General features: G+C 32.2%; 1 protein-coding gene across 1 annotated transcript; it reads right to left on the reverse strand.

The window, feature by feature from the left end:
- Positions 1-14975: 14975 nt before the first annotated feature.
- LOC138347522 (uncharacterized) lies at positions 14976-15320 on the reverse strand. Its single transcript, XM_069295816.1, has one exon. The coding sequence runs from the start codon at positions 15318-15320 to the stop codon at positions 14976-14978; it is 345 nt and encodes a 114-aa protein (XP_069151917.1).
- Between the last annotated feature and the right edge of the window lie 385 nt (positions 15321-15705).

Raw genomic sequence — 15705 nt, forward strand, 5'->3', positions numbered from 1 at the left:
TGTAGATGGTTGTTTAATTTGAGCTTATTAGAATATTATTCTATATAGTAATCATATCAAGTCTATATATACTTCACTATGTTTTAAAAGTTTTAAATTTTTCGCAAATTTAGCTATATGATTGTGATGAAAGCTAATATGAGGCTTATCTGTGACCTCTGAAAGTTAACGACGCCGGTTTCATTCGGATTCCATAATCTGGGTGTGACACTACAAGTACTATCTTATGGAATTAGTTTTGAAGCCATTCACATGAGATATGTTTCATCCTATGGAATTATGAGATTTTCAAGGTTCGAAGTGGCTATGTTAGTAACAATGAAGACTCATAGAGACCTAGACCTAAAAAAGCAAAGTTCGATGAAAATATTGTGCTACCATCATTGATTAGATTGATGGTTATGTATACCATTGTGAATTATTTTTTTGTTGATAAGTAGTATAAAACAATTCATGAAAAGTGTTCATTTTCGCTGATAATATTAATATTAATGATTCTTATTTTGTTGGAACAAATGTCAATTATGAGGAAACGAAAAAAATGTGGTGTTTGTGACAATATATATAACCTATGTTATAAAAAATATCACATGATTATCTGCATGTGCCCCAAAAAAAAATAATATATGTGGCAACAATATGTCACAGAAAAAAAGTATGTGGTAACATATGTCTCAAAAAAAAGATATGTGGCAATATTATATCGTCAACAATTGTTCATTTTGTTGATAATATTAATATTAATGATTATTATTATTATTATTATTATTATTATTATTTTGTTTGAATAAATGTCAATTATGACGGAAAAGAAGAAATGTGGTGTTTGTGGCAACATATATAGCCTCTACTCTAAAAACACCACAAAATTATATGCATGTGCCACAGAATGGATACATGTTGCAACATATTACATGTATGTTGCAATATTTTCAATAGAATGTGCATATGTTGCAACAAATAATGCTTTAATGATGGGTTAATCGATAAATTAAGCGATTTAAGAATGGAAAATGTCAAATTTTACCAAATTTTAGTACATTGAATCATAATTAAGCAATAAAATATGATATAACACTTGAAACAACGATTTACAGGGGTGTTATATAACTATCATATAGAGTTACTTAGTCATTGTAAAATGAATTAAAGGTATGATAGTTTTTGTAAAAATAATTAATAGAATTGATGAATGTTGTTGTTTAAGACCATAATTTTGTACTTAGACATGTTGTAGGACTATATATAAGTGTTACATATTGAATTAGGTGACAATTTAATTGAACTAACCCCAAAAGACACATTTTAGGATATACATATATTGCCACAAATGACATATCTGTTGCAATTTTTCCAATTGAACGTACATTTGTTGTCACATATGTCATTTCAATGATGGTTTAATCGATAAATTGATCAATTTAGAATTGAAAATACCAAATATGACCAAATTTTAGTACTTGGGCCATAATTAAATAATAAAAATATGCTATAACACTTGGAACAACGATTTACAAGGGTGTTACATAACTATCATATGGAGTTACTTGGTCATTGTATGATGAACTAGTGATATGATAATCTTTGTAAAAAATAATTGATAGAATTGATGATGGTCGTTGTATAAGACTATGATTTTGCACTTAGACATATTGTAGGACTATATATCAGTGTTATATGTTAAATTAGGTGACAATTTAATTGAATTAATCCTCAAAGACCATTTTATGATATACATATGTTGTCATATATGACATGTCTGTTGCATTTTTTGCAACCAAACGTGCATATGTTGCCACATATGTCATTTAAATGATGATTTAATCAATAAATCGAGCAATTTAGAATTGAAAAAATATCAAATTGGACCAAATTTTAGTACTTTGGACCACAATTATGCTATAAAAATATGTTATAACACTTGGAACAACAATTTACAAGGGTTGTTATATAAATATCATATAGAGTTACTTGGTCATTGTATGATGAACTAGTGGTATGATAGTCTTTGTAAAAATAATTGATAGAATTGATGAAAGTTGTTGTATTAACAATAATTTTTTACTTAGACATGTTGTAGGAATATATATTATATTAGTATTACATGTTAAATTAGGTGACAATTTAATTGAACTAACCTAAAAGATCATTTTATGATATTTATATGTTGCCACATATTACATATCAGTTGAAATTTTTCTAATAGAACGTGCATACGTTGCCACATAAGTCACTTCTAGGATGACTTAGTCAATAAATTGAGCAATTTAGGAATGAAAAAAATATCAAATTGAACCAAATTTTAGTACTTTGAACCTTAATTAAGCAATAAAAATATGCTATAGCACTTGACACAATGATTTATGCGGTATTATATAACTATCATGTCAGTTGGACATGTAAGTCATATGTTGCTGCATGTCTAATTTATATATTGCAACTTGTGTAAGTAATATGTTGCAACATATGGCTATTCTGTTGCTATTGAACTAACCTTTCTGTTGCTACATATGACTATAATTTGTTTCAACAGTCAATTTTTGCAACATATAGCCATATGTTGAAAACGCTAATGCAAATTATTAAAAAAATTGTAGGTACCCAAATAAAGATGAATGATTTTAAAAAAACTAATTATTTTACTTATCAAAATAGTGGTGTGTGACCCTAACCACTTATGAAGTAAACGAAATTTGGTCCACTGATTAAATTAGTTAAATCTGATTCAATAAGAAGAAAGTTCAAGGACAAGCAGATGTACGAAAATAAGAAGATAAAGAGAATAGGAAGAAAGACAACCAAGCAAGAACGAAGAAGAAGGAGAAGAGGAGGAGAAGAAGGAGGGGCACGAGGAGGAGGACTAGGGTGAGAGGTGAGGGGAGGGCGAATATTTTATTTCCCCTTTTGATACAGCTAGCTGGTGGCTTCAACCCAGTTTTGTTCCCACCAAAATTGGTTAAATAAGGTTTTAGGTTTTAAGATTCAACAGCCTCATCATGCTAATTTATCATCATGAATCCAGTTCATCAAGCCTTCTTTTATACCAAGGCATCATCATTAACAAGGAGGTTTTAAGGTTTAAGATTCAACAGCCTCATCATGCTAATTCATCACAATTACATAATCATATCATGCAAGCACACAATTAAGCATGTAGAAGACTTTAAAAAATTACCCAATACATATCAATCGCTATTTAGAGTTTACTACGGAATAGCATAAACCATAACCTACCTCCACCGAAGAATTCGTGATCAAGCAAGCTATTCCCCAAACCTTTGCTTTCCTCTGCGTTCTTCTCTTTATCTCGCTCGTTTCTCCCTTCTTTTCTGTTCTTTCTATTTTTCCTTATTCAAACTCTTTTCTTTTACCCTAATTATCATCTAATCAAGTATAAAAGATGGTAAAAGTAACCCACTAATAAATTCAAGGTTATCTCCTTTAACCCCCAAGTAATTGAATTATTAACATTAAACCACTAACTTTATAATCATAAGCAGGAATAGTCCAAAGCGCCCCTTAAAACTTTTAACAGAAATCCGACCCAGTCAGGGTTACGCAGCCTGTGATAGTCCGTCGTGCCTGCACGGTCCGTCCTGCTAAGTCGTCACAGAGTTCAGAGACTCAATTTTATTAAAGAGTCTATGACGGTCTGTCGTGCCTACGACGGTCCGTCGTGCTCTTCCGTCGCGAAGTTCAGAGAGTTTTTCTTAGTACCCAATTTTTTCAGAGTCTAAGTGTTTTGGAACGAGACCCCCTCGACGGTCCATCATGCCCATGACGGTCCGTCGTGGGATCCGTCGACCCAGACATCTATTACTAGAATAAACTCTACTGCTCAAAACGACTAAACAGGTCGTTACAACCAAACTGTCAACTTATAAATTCGAAGGCAACTCCACAATCCTTAATTAGTAGTCAAATAATTGTCACCTACACTCCATAATTAAGACATATGTCATTGCCCCTTTATTTTGATACCTTAATGTCACCTTTAATTCAAAGCCCCACTGATCCCTTTCCACCTTCTTCTTCTTCTTCTTCTTCTTCTTCTTCTTCTTATTATTATTATTATTATTATTATTATTATTATTGTTATTACTATTCTTCTTCTTCTTCTTCTTCTTCTTCTTCTTCTTATTATTATTATTATTATTATTATTATTATTATTATTATTATTATTATCATTTTTATTATTATTGTTCTTATTCTTATTCTTATTACTGTTATTATTGTTATTATTATTATTATTATTATTATCATTTTTATTATTATTGTTCTTATTCTTATTATTGTTATTATTATTATTATTATTATTATTATTATTATTATTATTATTATTATTATTGTTCTTATTCTTCTTCTTCTTCTTCTTCTTCTTATTATTATTATTATTATTATTATTATTATTATTATTATTATCATTATTATTATTATTATTATTATTAGTATTAGTATTATTTTTGTTCTATTATTATTACTATTGTTATTTATTATTATTATTATTATTATTATTATTAAATCATCACTAAGTAATTTCAACTAAGATTCAAATGAAGTATTAACGCATCCATGCATACACTTCATTTGAAAAAGACGGACTATAAAAGAGAGTTTTCACTCTTGCTGGGAAAACCATGATATATATCATGCAACATTTCATGAATTGGAGCATCATCATTTGCTAAACTTGAATCTTCACTAAGATTTGTTTCATCATCTGAAGATAAATCTAGCTCGCCATGATGAATCCACTTTTTATATGTTTGATTCATTCCAAACCTACAAAAATATATTCTCACTTCATCTCGCGTTTTCCAAAGAAAATTATTGCATTTTATGCACGGACATTGAATTCTTACACCAACCTCAAGATTAGAAAATGCAAAATTCAAAAATAGCTCCACACCATTTAAATATTGTGGTAACGCTCTATTTTCAATAAGTATCCAACTTTTATGCATTATATACTTACCTACAACAATTTTAAAATCAATTAAAATGAAGTTATATGATTTTTTATTTAAAAAATAAAGAAAATGTTAGAGAAAAGGTCAATATAAAAATCCGAAAGTCCTTGTAAGAATAGTAATTCTTTTTTTTGTATATGTACATCTACAAACATCTTCAGAAATAATTCGTATATCTGCAACCTCTCATACAAAATAGCATAAAATAGATAAGATTAGTATAACTAAACAATTTAAATTCAAATCTACATGTGATATTTCAATATAATATAAAACACTTAAAGGAGTTAGAAATATATCTCTCCATATTGTTTGAGATGTTTCATTTCCATAGTACTAGGACATATCACATGTATCTTTACCATATAGCAGAAACAACATGAATAAAAGTATGGTAAAGATGGTTATGCGGGCAAGTTATATGTCATATCTTAAGTGAGAATATAACAAGTTCATATGCACAAATGGCAACAAGTTGGTCAACTGAATCTTCAGAGAAGCATACACATGACCAAACTGTATTACATCAACATTATTACAAAATGTAAGGAAGAATTGAAATAAAAAAAATGAATTGTGATCTCACCCGTTTACCACTGGAAATCGGTCATAGTATTGCTCCAACACCAACAACCTTGCTTTAGCCGTATCAATAGATGGAGGATGAGACCCTGTAGAACAATAATCCATGCTAACAATATTAGTATAATTAATCTAAATTTATTGTTTTTGGATTGTGATATGGATTGCAGTTTTGGGAGAGGCCTTTGGAAGGGGAGTTTTCTTGGATTTTGTGGTAATGTGCTTGCTACGCCTATCCCTACGATTTATAAGATCACCATAAAAAATAGGAGGGGATTGGAGTAGATCGCAAGCAGAATAACGAGTTCTTTTTTGAGCTGCCTAGGTGGAAAGTGTACCATCGTTCTCTTAACGACTTTTTTGCCTGGTAAGAAGGACCCTGACAGTGAAGGGGTAAGGACATCTGTGTGTGAAGATAGTGCAGACTTAAGAGTTTGAGGAAGATTTTTTGCAAACAATTTTGAGACGACCCAAAGGAACTTCATCACTAGTATCAACACGTAAAGGGACAGGAACAACAGTATGGGGCATTGTAGAAGAATTAGACTAGATGAACTTCGCTCAACTCATATTCATACTTAATCACCGTGATCATACACAATTGAAAATTACAATTCAATCATAATATTACCCTTAAACAGTAGCTACAAGAACCACACCATAGTCGAAATCCACTCTTTAACAAATCAAGGACCCACATTACAGTGATCATAATGAAGACTAGGCTAGGCATGTTCAAACCTTCATACATTGATCCACATGGATTATTAATCATCAAACATCAATTCACGTAAATAACAGCAGATATAATCACTTCAACGTAATAGAATCACAATTCAATCGAAAAACAAGTCAATATCACAAAGCCCATGCAAGGACTAAATAGATTTAGGGAAAGAACATGAGTTCATCATGCAATTGGATTAAAATAACTTTAAAACCAATAAATTAACATCAATTAATCATGATTTAACCATTAAAAACGTTTTTAGGAAGAACCCATGGATATATTGAAGAAGAAGAGGTTTGATCATGAAACTTTCTGTGAAAACATTGAGATTAACTCTCCAAGTGAAAGGTTACTTAGAGATGAAGGATAACCATAACTTTTAATACATAAAAACCTTTAAAACTTTGTGATTCATCCATGGAAATCCAATCTCCAAGTTGTTCTTGATCTTCACCAACAATGGTGGTTTGTAGGGAGAATATTATTGGAGTGAAAGGTTAAAATTTGTGTAGAGGGATTGGGAATGAGTTATTCACATTTTAGATGACTTATGTACACCAAAATTATCTAAATAAACCTATTAGATTGAGTTTAGGACGTGGGGTGAATTTCTTATTCACCCTTTAAATAAAACGGACGCAAGGCAGCAGTTACAGGCCACCATCGACGGACCCAATCGACTGGCCATCCTTTGGCTTCCGTAGATTGGTCCTTGGCCAATTTTTGGGTTGAGACCTGCCCAAGATAATTTTCCATCAACGATACTTCACCAATGGGCCGTTGGTCAACCAACTGTCCGTCGATTGACATTGCCAAGGCAGTGACTCGACCAACCTTGGGTTCTTCTTGTGGGGACTTTTTGCGGGGCCCTTTAGAAGTCGTACCCGTATGTTTCCAACGTAAATACAAACCTTAACAATTTCTATACCTCCCACATGAATTTCATTCGAAACAAATACATGTAACTCATCCAAACAGGCTAGGCCCCATCAAGACACACATTGAGCGTCTTAAGGGCTATCTTTCAAACGCCTTGGACGTTCTTGGTCGTTTGACCTCCAAAATTTTCGAAACTCCATATACCATATTTAAACATAATAAATAATTTTAAAACTTCATAATCTCATGACATAAAATATATAACACGCATGGACACATGAGACACATAGGTGACTAGCCGTCAAACATCTTGGTCGTCCCTTGACGTTTGACTTCCAAATCACCTCAAACTTTACACGCTTCCTATAAACCATATTATAATTCATTTTAGGACCTTATAATATTAATAGAAACATTTTAGGCTCTACACACCCTAACTCATTTTGGGGTCTTCCAATTATTGTGTGAATTACTATCCTATGTTGGTATTATGCTAATTATAAGTATATTTTGATACATTGTAATCCAATTATGCTAGTTCTTGAGTAATTGAACTAGATTATGAAGTAGAGTATGAACTTGATTTAAGTATCTAATTCTAGGCTATGAACTAGTGAGGGATTGTTGTATAATGATTCAATTGGCCTTGTTATTATGTTGGTTACTATTATGTGATGCTATTATACCATTGTTGGGTTGAGTTGAGGGTTGATGTTAAGACCTTGATGATGGCATTATGAAGGAGATTAAGTAAGTCTTGTGATCTCTATTCTTTACTTCAATTATGGTTACTTGTGATTAAGTGATGATGTTTTATTCAAGTATACCTTATATTAAGATTTTGATAGGGTTGGTATGATATTGAATTGAAATGTCTTGAACTATGGGTTGTGAGTTGTTGACTAAGACGTAAATGTTATAAGGATGGTGATAACTTACCAATGTGCCTTATGATGTTGTGATTATGTAAATGTGCTAACCTCACTTTTATGAATTATAATGAAAGTACAATACTCATGCAATTCTTATTGAGGTATGATGATGACGATTATATAAAGGATAGACCCTATGACCTACATTAAGCTATGATGATTAATAAAGACATTGAAGACATTTCAAAAGGAACGTTAGCTTAGAACCGAGAGAACTTGATAACAGGTGGTGTTGACTTTCCATAGAGAAAGATTCACCTTATAGTTCCACATGAGGTGTTGACTCCCCTATGAGGGATACTCACCCTATGTATTCTCATGAGATGAGACTTCGATTGACAAATGACATGTAGAGAGTACATATATATCTCCTAGTTCCTTAACTATGTTGCACCCATATGAAGACTAGCTAGTGGATCCACCTAGAAACATATGTTTATGCTTGGTCTTACTTTGGCCGGTAGACCACCTTCCATCGGTGTAAGATTTTACAGCACTGAATTTCACACTTAGCTCTTGTGGTCTATGTCGGTTAAGGAAAGTGTTTCGTAAAATATGAAGTAATGAAGTACAAACCAACTAGGGTGACTTAAGAGGTTTGACTTAGCTTAGGTAGGGTATAAGAATCTACTTATGCCTTGCACTAGTTTTCCTTGAGTGAAGCCTTAGGATGATGTTCTTGTGTATGTATAAGTTTATAAGTGTAAATAAGATGTATATGATGATATTATATATTGATACTATCTTATGATATTGAACTCACTTAGAATACATGTTTGGTCTATATTGCTAAAGTATGATGTTTGACACTCTTAATGTCATTATATGTGAAATTGGCCATTGGTTATGGTTCTTGTTAGGTTTACTTGATTGGATAGGGTTATGGGGTTTTGCTTAGTCATTGCACTAGTTGACTTAATGTGGGTTCATGAGTAATGGTCTTGCTTTGGTTATGTTGTAATGAACTCTTATTCATGCTTGTTGATATTCTAGCTTGATGGTAGAGTGTTCTTGACTATGTGTTCAAATTATGTGGATATGCATGTTGGCTTGACTAGACATAGTATTGTCGGTCTTGTGATATTCATGCTCTTGAGTTAATGAGTATGTCTTATTGATTGGTATGGTCTTCTTGGATATGCATAAGGCTAAAAAAAGTAAATTGAATACTTTATTGAAATGTCCCCCTTTAGCATGATTTTATGATGTGTGTGCATATGGTTTCATACTTAGTACAAGTGGTGTACTAACCCCATTTTCTCCCTTTTCCCCAAAAGGGCTTTGAGACGACTTTGAAGGAAGATTTGGAATTCTCACTCATCCAAGTTGGGTAGGTCCTCACTTTCCGAGGGCAATCCCAGTATCAAGTTTAGGAAGTTGTTCTAGTTTTAATACTTCTATGTTCTTTCCTTTTCATTTGAGTACTAAACGTTGTATAGCCTATATGTGACTTTATTACTTTGATGTATGGGATATTCCCAATTGTTATACTCTTGTTTAGATGGTTTATGAGATGAGACATCCAATTAAGACTATTTTATATCATATATATCTATGTGAAATAAAAATAGAAGACTAAGTAATCTTCATATAAGAAGGGTCTATGTATACTCGATATGACTATATTATGTGTACGGTAGAGGTCTATGTAAACCTCAAGGTAGATGTTGAAATGTTTTTAAAATTTCCGCATTTTAACCTATGAATATAATGATGTAAGCTAAGAGCCTAGTCTTATTCCTCAAAGAGGATGACGACGCCGGTTACGTCTAGGGGGTGCTCCCCGGATGTGACACCTATACTATTCTTCCCTCATCAAATTCCCATCTCTTTATCCTCTTTCACATTTTCATATTCTTTAATATGACGGGGCAAAAAAATTTCAAAAATCCTTCTCTGAAGGTAATTGCTTCAGTATTTTTGTTTTTGTGAGATAAAATATATGAAGAGTAATTATTGGGAAACAGGGAGGGGTAGTTTATCGGCGGCGAGGTGATAAATTTGATTATTTTGGAGAGTGAAGTGTGATTGTTATGCATCTTTGTAAAATTAAGTGAAATGAAATTTGTGTATATAGCATATTAAGATATTTTAGTGTGATTCATTGGCAATGAAAGAAACATGTTTACATTGATTTAAGCGATGGACAGAGACATTGATAAACAAAATATGGTGAAAATTTGTGAACAATGAAAACTTGAAAAGGAATGATGTTTTTCATTAGCTTATTTAGGACAGTAGTCACCGATATGATGTAAGATTACAATAATGTATTTGGTGTAAAAAATATAGGTAGGTGGTAAAAATTTTAAGAAGGTAAAGGTACAACCAACAATAATTATGTACAATTTCATTCCATATTTGACATTTGAATTTGTGAGTCTATTTACACTATTTTTAGAGGCGAATCCAGGATTTGAATATGGGGGGGGGGGGGGGGCAGTACTAAGAGTGACTCAAGGGTAAGGTTAAGAGTGACACAAAGGTGATGTTAGCAAAGCCTGCTTAGACCTCCAAAAGTTTGAGGCCCCAATAAATTTTAATAGTGAATTTATTGTTTTATAATTTAAAAAAAAGGACAATCTATTTTTTTTATCAAGAACACTACTAAAAAACTGCATTTAGCGATGAACGTTGTTGCTAGTCTGTTGTTATTTTGCTCGTTGCTAACAAAAACAGTCGCTAAGTGGGTTTAGCAACGAAATATTGTTGTTTAGCTATAAAAATTTTCTTGTCGCTAAATTTATTTTTTTTAGTAGTGAAATATTAGTATATAAAATTGACACATTTCATACCGAATCTACTTTGAGGATATTCATTATCATCAATATTCAGTTGACAAGGACCTTGTTGAATATAGTGTTTTCTCACTTCTTCTCATATTCTAGGGCTATATTTATCAATGGATATTCTTTCTTCAGAATCCGTTTAAGTGACTGCAAATCAAACTCATCTATAAAACATAAAGATTTGTCTCTAAAACTAGCACTTGGTTGAGAAGAATTATTTTTCGTCAAAAATCTATTCATCTTAAATCAGAAGAATCAACAACAAATAATTGCAAAAAATAATACACATATAAAGAAGAACTTACAAATTACGCAGAGATAATAAGACTAGGATTTCAATTAAGAAGCAAAAAAATAAGAAGAATTTCTAAATTTTCTAGTAGTATATATTTTATTTAGAATTGTTGGTTGAGAAGAATTATTTTTCGTCAAAAATCTATTCATCTCAAATCACAAGAATCAACAACAAATTATTGCAAAAAACAATACCCATATAAAGAAGAACTTACAAATTTACGCAGAAATAATAAGAGTAGAATTTCAATTATGAAGCAAAAAAATAAGAATACTTGTAAATTTTAAATTTTCTAGTAGTATATATTTTATTTAGAATTGTGCTGAAATTTGTTTTAAAGCTTGATTAGAATTGTGCGAGGACTTTTATTTGTTTCTCTAGTAGTCTTATAAAGCTTCTGCCTGTACTAGGAATCGATCTCAAGCGCTCATGCAATGAGTTGGAGCGTTTGACCAGTGCACCCACAACGACTTTTGATTGTTAGGGTGCACAATTAAATATATGTTCCTTTTATCAACTGTCTTTATATACATACACAATTTTTTTTAAAAAAATTACTGGATGCACGTGCACCCTCACGGATACATGTGAGTCCGCCCCTGACTATTTTACCTCCTATTCACCAACCCCACCATGTTCCTTTATCCACCCAGGCACCCACCTCTCTTTTTTTTTCTTTTTCATTTTTCTATCTAATAATAAAAATAATACAATTACATTATAGAAAACTTCCAAATACAATTTTAAAAAATCAAATTTGGATTGAATTCATGGTATAAATACTTCATTTTATTTGATAGATTTGTACAAAATAAAATGAAAACAGAAAGGTACAAAATGTCTTCTTTTTCTTATTTTATTTATGAGTTTCCTTGTTATTTTTGAATAGGTAGAAATGGAGAATATTTTTTTTAGTCAAATTGTTAATTATTGCGTGCTATTTAGATAAATAGTTTATATTAATTGAAATAGTTTCATCTAATTATTATATATTTTAAAGTGAATAAAACACAATCAATTTGAATTTTGACATAGTTTAATACTTTTATTTGATACTATTAAAAATATTGGATAATAAATTTAATGTTAACAATTTTAAAGACATATTAGTGACTCCAACAAATAAATTATTTATAATATTCTTTTTAATTAAATATATTATATCTACTTCAAGCATTTTTATCTTTTTGTAAATTCAACTTAATCACAAGTGTTTTTAAGTACATACACTTAAATTACTCCATCTGTCTCATTTTATGTGACATTTTTTTTTATCGAGAGTCAAACAATTAAACTATGACCGGACATTTGCACATTGAATCTTTAAATTGTTTGAATTGAAATTTATATATTTGTAAACTACGTAAAGAGTACTATAAGTTACAATAATTGATAATTCAAAATGTTAAAAGAATTTATGAAAAATTTACGATCAAAAATAGATTTATTTGAATCTCGAAATGCAAAAAATACCACATACTATGAGACAGAATGAGTACTTAAATTTAGCCGAATCATCTCTAATTTGAGTATATTCATTAATATTTAGTCATGATTAATTATTTTTCTGAAACTTGGTGAATAAAAAATAGTCAAATAAAATAAATGAACTATTATACCACATCAATATCATTTATTGTCACGACCCAAAAAATGGGTGTGATGGCACTCGTCTTATCCCACCAAGACAAGTCAGCCTAAAACCCAATATCTAACAAAGTGCGGAAGTAAATGACAATCCAACAACAATTCCTATTATGAAACCAAGTCATATTAATCCAATCCCCAAAACCAGGTTATCACGTGCACAAGCCTCTAATGTAAATATTAGAATTGGAACAAAATAGAAGTCTAAAATGAAGTTGTCTTTCAAGTAAAAACAAAGTCATAAACTGGAGTAGGAAAGTTCGCTAAGATGACAAGCAACTACCTCACAATCCTCCACAAGATGCCTCGGAAACGAAGAGAATGGAAGGTATCACAAAAATCTGGGCTCGTAACCTACAAAAAAATTTGTAGAAGCAAGGGATGAGTACCAAACCACGCGGTACCCAACAAGCAAACCTCTAAACATAAGTTAAGGGAACAAAATACGGGTATTCCTTACGCCCTATCTAAGCCTCAACGCTACAGCCTAACAGTTTACCAAACACACCACTCAATAACCACACTCTATCAGTTTACACATTCTCAATAACAACTCAACATCCAACAGTCACAAGCTTCACAGAGAAACAATCACAAGATCAGCAAAACACATGTTCAAGTTCATCAATAATAAAAATGTGCAATGCCATGAGATGCAATGTCAAATATCGTGATGCATGTCTTTCTTAACGATACACATCCGCTGTCTCTTAGTCCGGAACCCATGGGGGACATATCTGTCTATGCATCTGTCGCGGCGCATGACACGACCCTCGATAATAGTAACCATCGCGGCGCGCGATACGTCCCTTGAAATATAATATCCATCGCAGCGCGCGATACGATCCTCGAAATGGTACATCCTCTTATCACATAACTCTTATCACAACCATGTTTCAAATGCAGTTTGAATTACATACTAAAATAACAATGAGGAGATAGCCATTTTGATATCAAAGCACAATTTGCAACAAGGAATACAACACCAACAAATAAGCAACAAGTCTCCAGATCATTCTCAACATCACACAAGGAAATACACTAATTTCGTACGCTTAACAAGAGTTTAGAAATCCACTTGCCTTAGCCAATCGAATAATTATTCTTGGACTTGAGCCTTCCCTTTCCGTTGAGCTTCTAAACCAATGGAATCTATTCAAGTATATATTCACAATAAGGTTTCAGAACTAATAACACTCACACTTTTATGTGTTTAACCTTGAACTAAAAATACACCCCAAATTTATAATCAAGTTTATAATTCTTGATGTTAATTAAAATTTTCACTATCATAGTTTTCAAGTTTTAAATATAGGATTGCATCCCAAATTTTTCCAACGTCATAATTTAAATGGTACTCACAAAATCTTATTCATCTAATATTTAAATTACATACCAATATATCAAAACTTGAACCGTAATATAATAACTAATATTCTGAAATTTACGCATAATGATGCCATTAACGTATTATGCACTATATTTTTCCCCCCTTTCAACCCACTAATGATTGGCTCACTATGAACCAATCATTGACCCACTAATGATTGGCTCATCATGAACCAATCATTGATCCAACTGATTCAAATGGTTTTTTTTCTTTACTGTTCACGTGACTTTTTTGTTATTTTTTTTAACATGCAATCTACTTTCATTGTTATACACACACATATATATATAATTTAATATATAATATTGATATGTATGCACATGTATGTGCAGAAAATAAGAAACTAAAGAAAATGAAACTTACCTTAAGAAGTTCGCAGCCGCAAGTGCAGAGAAACCCTTCGCCTCCTTTTTTTTTCTTTTCCTTATTTATTTATTTTTGAATTATTTAAGTACTAAAAGTGATAGGTTTTCCCCTCATATTTAATTAAATATAGGCTAAAGAGTATAGGGTCTTAAATAAATTATCACTTTAGCCCATAAACTATCGATTAATTAACTCAAGTTAAGCAAATATTCAAGAATTTCCAAAAATGACCTTCTGGGTCATTACATTATCCACCACTAAGAAACATGTTCGTCCTCGAACATAGAGTAAAAGTAATTACCTGAAGCTTCAAAAACTTGAGGATATCTGGCATGTCAGACTCAGTCTCCCAAGTTGCCTCTCCCACTGATCGGTGCTTCCATTGCACCTTCACTTATTGCACCTTCACTGAAGCAATCTCTTTGGTCCTAAGCTTTCGAATTTGCCTATCCAAAATAGCTATAGGCTCCTCCTCAAATGTGAAGTCTTGACCCAACTCCACAGAGTCAAGTGAAAGCACATGAGATTCGTCCGGAATATACTTTCGAAGCATAGAGACATGAAAAACAGGATGTACTGCTGACAAACTAGGTGGCAAGGCCAACTTATAGGCCACCTCTCCCACTCGGCTTAAAATCTCAAAAGGGCCAATGAATCTAGGACTAAGCTTGCCCTTCTTTCCGAACCTCATCACACCCTTCATGGGTGATACTCGGAGCCAAACATGATCACCCTCCATAAACACCAAGGCTCTAACTCTCCGGTCTGCATAACTCTTCTGTCGACTCTGAGCTGTCAATAATCTATACTGAATCATACGGACTTGCTCCATAGCATCTCTCAACAAGTCTGTATCGAAAGAGTCCATCTCCGACGAATTAAACCAACCAATCGGAGACCTACACCGCCTTCCATACAACGCCTCAAATGGGGCCATCTGGATACTAGAGTGATAACTGTTATTATAAGCAAACTCCGCTAATGGTAAATGTTGATCCCATCTAGCACCAAAATCGATCACACACGCTCGAAGCATATCTTCCAATACCTGAATGGTCCGTTCAGATTGACCATCTGTTTGAGGGTGAAATGTCGTACTCATATCAAACTGAGTACCCAAACCA

The sequence above is a fragment of the Solanum lycopersicum genome, chromosome 3 (assembly GCF_036512215.1).
Source record: "Solanum lycopersicum chromosome 3, SLM_r2.1".
Classification (NCBI taxonomy): Eukaryota; Viridiplantae; Streptophyta; class Magnoliopsida; order Solanales; family Solanaceae; genus Solanum; species Solanum lycopersicum.